The sequence below is a fragment of the Setaria viridis genome, chromosome 8 (genome assembly GCF_005286985.2).
Source record: "Setaria viridis chromosome 8, Setaria_viridis_v4.0, whole genome shotgun sequence".
NCBI lineage: Eukaryota > Viridiplantae > Streptophyta > Magnoliopsida > Poales > Poaceae > Setaria > Setaria viridis.
The window spans coordinates 8,470,184-8,475,952 of record NC_048270.2 but is presented as its reverse complement, the minus strand read 5'-3'; the positions used below and the strand labels follow the sequence as shown (position 1 = coordinate 8,475,952).

The following is a 5,769-nucleotide window of genomic DNA, read 5'->3' as shown; positions in this document are numbered from 1 at the left end:
ATGTTACCGGCCAAATTCATGCATAGCTCCACAAGCCATCACATAATAACAAAAAGGACAAGCAAGAACCTTCAAAGAAACACACATGGTTTCAACAAATGTTTATCAACTGAAAGTACATGAATTAATAAGTAAATAAAGTACGAAACGGAAACTGAACATCCATCAAGCATCCTTTGAAGTTCAAAAATGTTTTTCTACCGTGGAGTAATCATTTTGAAAATATATTTGAGCGTTGACTTTTTCAGAAAGGACATTGACCATATGAGCAGGGTGGGCCACCCACCCATGGCAATCTTTTTATATGGCGGGCCGCAACCCATCTGCAGCTTCCGCAGCCCACGACGCCGCCCCGCTGCCCCCGCCCAATCGCAGACCGCACGAATCTGAACCTCAGCCGGGAGCCCAACTGCCCCAGATGGCGGCGGCGCCGCCCTCTTCCGTCCCCGCCTGCGGCGACCTCCCCGCCGTCGTCTCCGCCTTCGCCGACGCCTTCGTCGACTTCGCCGTGTCCGGCATCTTCTTCCCCACTACCTCCTCGTCCTCCGCCCCCGCAGCGCCCGCCTCACCTCCTCCTGCCCCGACGACCCCAACCACCTTCCTCCCATCCCCATCCCGCCTCGTCGCCATAGGGGACCTCCACGGCGACCTCCCCAAGTCCCTCTCCGCGCTCCGCCTCGCCGGCCTCGTGCCGGTTTCCAGCGGCCCGGACTCCCCCTCCGCCTCGACCTCCTGGGCCGCGGGGCCCACCCTCGCCGTCCAGCTCGGCGACATCCTCGACCGTGGCGGCGACGAGCTCCGCCTCCTCTACCTCCTCCGCCGCCTAGCGCTCTCCGCCGAGGCCCGCGGCGGCGCGCTCCTCCCCATCCTCGGCAACCACGAGGTCATGAACGTCTCCGGCGACTTCCGCTTCGCCACGCCGCAGGGCTTCCAGGAGTTCTCCGCCTGGGCCGGGTGGTACCGCGCTGGGCTCGCCATCAAGCGCCGCTGCGGCGAGCACCTCGACCCGCAGCCGAGGAACCCCTTCCTCGGCGTGCCCAAGTCCTTCCCCGGCGTCAAGCCGGAGTTCTGGGACGGGATGCGGTCCCGCCTCGCCGCGCTCCGGCCCGACGGGCCTATTGCGCGCCGGTTCCTGGCCGACCTCCCCACCGTGCTTGTGGTGGGCGACTCGGTATTCGTCCATGGTGGGCTCCTCGAGGCCAACGTCGAGTATGGCCTCGAGCGTATCAATGCGGAGGTCAGTGAGTGGATCCGCGGCGAGGGTGGTGACAATGCCAGGGCGCCTGAGTATGTGCGCGGCCGGGATGCTGTCGTCTGGCTCAGGAGATTCTCTGACGGCTTCGATTGCGATTGCCAGAGGTTGGAGGGGGTGCTTGGGATGATCCCGGGCGCAAAGAGGATGGTGATGGGGCACACAATTCAGACAGTGGGGATCAATGCGGTGTGTGGAGCGCAGGCAGTGAGGGTTGATGTCGGGCTGTCCAGGGGGTGTGGGAATGGGCTGCCGGAAGTGCTTGAGATCAATGGGGGTGGTGCAGATGTCAGGGTGATCACAACGCCTCCCTCGGAGGCCTGGATGTACCGCAAGCAAGAGGTGGAGAAGGCTGCCGCCGCAGTGAAGGAGAAGAAAGGGGAGTTAAAGGATGGGCTTGCACTGCTGGTAAGAGAGAGCCATGGGTTGAAAGAGGTAGAAGCTAAAGCTTAATTTAGGGGTAACTGGAGGGTAGAGATTGTTTTGGTAACTCACAATTGGAATTGCCATGGTGAATCCAGGTACATGAGACTATGTGTGGGAGGGATTGGTTGTAGGAATTGCTAGTGGATTCAATAATAGTATCCAAGAAAGAGAAAAATCTGCCATGATTGTTGTTAATTATCAAAATATGATAGTCGATTCCTGATATATACCTATAACTATTGGCCAATTTGTGGAGCTAGGATATTTTTCTTTCAGATGTGTGTTTCCCAATGTTTCTTTGCTGCTGGTGCTTGCAGTCATGAACAATTTTGCTTGTATTTGGTATAAAGAACTAAAGACTGATGCTACGAGGACTGTTAGCGGAACACCTTTGTGCCAGATTGGCTGCTGTTTGGCATGTAGCGAAACCCTGCAGAAAATGCCTAGAATTTCATTGACTAGCCAAACTCCCAGTGCAGCCTGTACTTTGTGGATCCTGTCTAATCTTTTTCCTTTTAAATAAAAGGATCCTGTCTAATCGAATTCACTGATCTGAATCTTGAGCTGAAACCACCATTTGATTCAGTGGAGCCCACGGATTTGGCATCAATGTTCATAGTGGTTTTCATTTGTACAGACACCTATGTCAATGATTGATGATGTTACAAGCAAAATAGCCAATGCGCAGTGAATAAACTGTAGGAGTGCTAAAGTGAATACCAGCTGAAATGAAGGTGGCACAACATAAGTTAGGATATTATGAAAAACATCAAAGAAACAGTCCTTCCCTTGCAGTGACCATGTCAACACTTTATGACAAGTTTATGAAGCTGCTGGCTTGGAGGGAATTTTCCTCCAGATATTATTAAGGGAGTTTTGAACTGGAGGTAATTGTCCATATCTCCACATTCTCCATATTTATTGTTCAGCATCACACTACATATGCCAGATATTATTATGGGAGTTTTGAACTGGAGGTAATTGTCCTTATCTCCACATTCTCCATATTTGTTGTTCAGCATCACACTACCAATGTTGATTGACGTGCAGAGGTTCAATCATGCACATTTCTGTTGTTTTAGTGGAATAATACTGCATAACCTAGTAGACATGATCATATATGAAATTATGTTAATCCAGCTTAGAATATGTTTCCTGAAATTTGATTACTCTTTCAGTGCGTGTGCAACATGTGCTAGGTTGAAAGGCTCTGTGCCCCAACAATTAGTGAGAAGTTTCTTCGTGGCCTAGTCAGTAGCCACAAGGATATGTCTGTTCTGCTGAAAAGAAAATTGACAAGTGGATAGTATTGCCGTCCCCTGGAGCAGCAAGTAGACAAGGAAAGTGTGATTTGCATTTGCATCCTGTGACCCTTTTTTCCACCAATTTTCTCCTCACTTGGCTGTTGAATCAGTCTTGGTTCCTATCCGCTCTTGTCTTATCTCCAACCTGTCTGGTGTCCATGTTTTCCCTGTTTCGTCTAGCGATTTTCTCATGTGCTCAAATCATTGTGATGGAGACGTCTTCAGACTTCTCAAGGCAGTTCGTAGTGATTTGTACCCTAAATTTATCCACTGGTTTGTTGTCTTGTACCCCGGACGTGATGTGCAATCATTCTTTGCTTTTGCGGCAGGTCAGTGGAAATGTGACTGACATTGAGTTTTATTACCTTTTGCTGTTGGTGCACAGTCCAATTTGCAAGGGACCTTTAATGTGTGGTGAGTGGGGACTCTAAAATCTAAATGTTTCTAAACAGAAAAGGACCGTCACTGAAGTTTACCTTTGTAATCACACATTACGAATATCAAATTAGGTAATGCTAATACCAAATACTTCCATCGGAGGGTTAACGGAAGAAAGAAGAAAAACTACATGACTAAAACAAGAATCCATTTGGACCTTAAGAAAAAGCCAACATAATTCAAGACCATAATTCAAGACCACTTTGCTACGATGATGGGACCGCCGGGGCAACGAACACAGGAAGTTAACTGGGACAACATAAATCTCCCCAGTCTGGACCTCAGCTCCCGCGCCGAACCTTTCACGGAGGAGGAACTTAAACGTGCAATACTCGACGTACCATCGGACAAGGCACCGGAACCAGATGGCTTCACTGAGGCATTTTACAAGGACTGTTGGGAAATTATAAAGTGCGACATCATAAACGTGGCCAATGCTTTTCACAATTTGCGTGCATGAGCCTACCATTAATCAACACAACCAATGTAGTGTTGTTGCCAAAAAAGGAAGGGGCTGAGGCAGTCCCTGACTTTAGACTGATAAGCTTGATACACTCATTCATCAAGATTATTACAAAGGTGCTCGCCATGCGGCTGGCTCCGCACATGAAAAACATTGTCACAATCACAATCGGCTTTCATCAAGCAAAGGACAATCCACGATAATTTTATGACAATCAGGAACATGGCGCGTCGCTACCATCAACAACGAATTCCAGCACTATTTTTTAAGCTTGACATCGCCAAAGCGTTTGATTCGGTGAGATGGGATTACATGCTAGGTTTACTTCAACGCTGGGGCTTCCCCATTCGTTGGTAGGAATGGATGGCCTCTCTATTCTACACATCTTCATCCAAGATCCTTCTCAATTGGGTCCCAAACAGCCCCATCAGGCACAACAGAGGACTACGGCAACGGCAAGGAGATCCTTTATCTCCTTTACTTTTTGTGATTGCAATCAAACTGTTACGAGCTTTATTGGAGCAGGCCACTGAAAGAGGATTCATATCCAAGCTGCGAGGCAGGTCCCTCAATTTCCGAACATCCATGTATGCCAACGACACAGCTATTTTCCTAAATCCGACTAGGCAGGTTATTGCTTTAGCTAACCTTCTCACTAGATTTGGTGAAGCGTCGGGGTTGAGAACAAAATTTGAGAAATCAAGTGTGGTGCCTATAAGATGCGAGGGGTTCAATATGGACGACATCTTTGGTGGCATTCCAGTCACACGGTCTTCCTTTCCAGTGCGATATCTTGGACTTCCACTAACGACGTCAAGGCTCAAGAGAGTACACTTCCAGTACGTCATAGACAAGGTGACCTGCAAGCTCACTGCGTGAAATGCGAGGAACATGACTATGGCGAGCTGCCTAGCACTCACAAAATCAGTATTAACATCGCAGACGGTATACCTCCTGTCGGCAATGGAGGCCCCCAAAGAGGTGATGAAGGAAATCGACGCTAAGCGCAAGAAGTTCTTTTGGGCATGGGTGGCGACATTAACATGAGGAAAATGCAGCATTGGTGAAGGTCCGCCAGGTCAACAAGACTGGGCAAGTAGGTATTTTAAACATCTACAAGTTTGCAAGAGGACTGAGGCTCAGATGGTTTTGGCACCCGGAAGACAAGCTTTGGGTGGGCTCCGAGGTTCCATGTAATAACACGGATAGGAAATTATCTGCGGCATGTACACGCATCGAAATAGACAACGGAGCAAAGACTTCCTTTTGGAATAGCGCCTGGGTTCAAGGCGAAAGGTCCATGGATATAGCGCTAGGTATTTGCTCCATTTCAAAAAGGAAGAAGAGGAGTTTACATGACGCGCTTCACAATCAAACTTGGATCCGGGACATCAACATACACCACAGTAGGTTCTCTGTACAACACTTCCGAGAATTTATCCTTCTGTGACAAGTTGTACAACAGGTAGCCCTGCACCCGAGTGTCCAAGATGAAATCACTTGGAAGTTTACTGCAAATGGTAGCTACTCCGCAAAATCCGCTTACGACGTAGTTCATTGGTTCGGCAGCCACCAACTTTGACGGCTTGATATGGAAAATATGGGCTCCTAGAAGCTGCAAAACCTTCTCCTAGCTTGCAATCCAAAATCACCTTTGGACTGCTGACAAGCTTCAGAAAAGGGGATGGCCAAATCAAGCTACCTGCCCACTATGTCGAAGATCACAAGAATCAGCGCTACACCTCTTCGCCAAATGCTGGTTCACAACAAGAATCTGGGCCATGGTGGCGGACTGGTTGTCAGCGCCAGCAATCCACCCGAGGGCTTGGCAACAGGCAGATACGCTGCATCACTGGTGGTCGATGAGAGCGAGAGCAAATTCCTGC

At 49.2% G+C, this 5,769-nt stretch overlaps 1 protein-coding gene across 1 annotated transcript; it reads left to right on the top strand.

Annotated features, from left to right (window-relative positions):
- Positions 1-341: 341 nt before the first annotated feature.
- LOC117834032 (shewanella-like protein phosphatase 2) lies at positions 342-2,064 on the top strand. Its single transcript, XM_034713645.2, has one exon. The coding sequence runs from the start codon at positions 419-421 to the stop codon at positions 1,703-1,705; it is 1,287 nt and encodes a 428-aa protein (XP_034569536.1). The 5' UTR covers positions 342-418; the 3' UTR covers positions 1,706-2,064.
- The last annotated feature ends 3,705 nt before the right edge of the window (positions 2,065-5,769 follow it).

Bases quoted from the DNA above. Each gene is read 5' to 3' on its own strand.
- LOC117834032 (XM_034713645.2), top strand. From the start codon at position 419: ATGGCGGCGGCGCCGCCCTCTTCCGTCCCCGCCTGCGGCGACCTCCCC.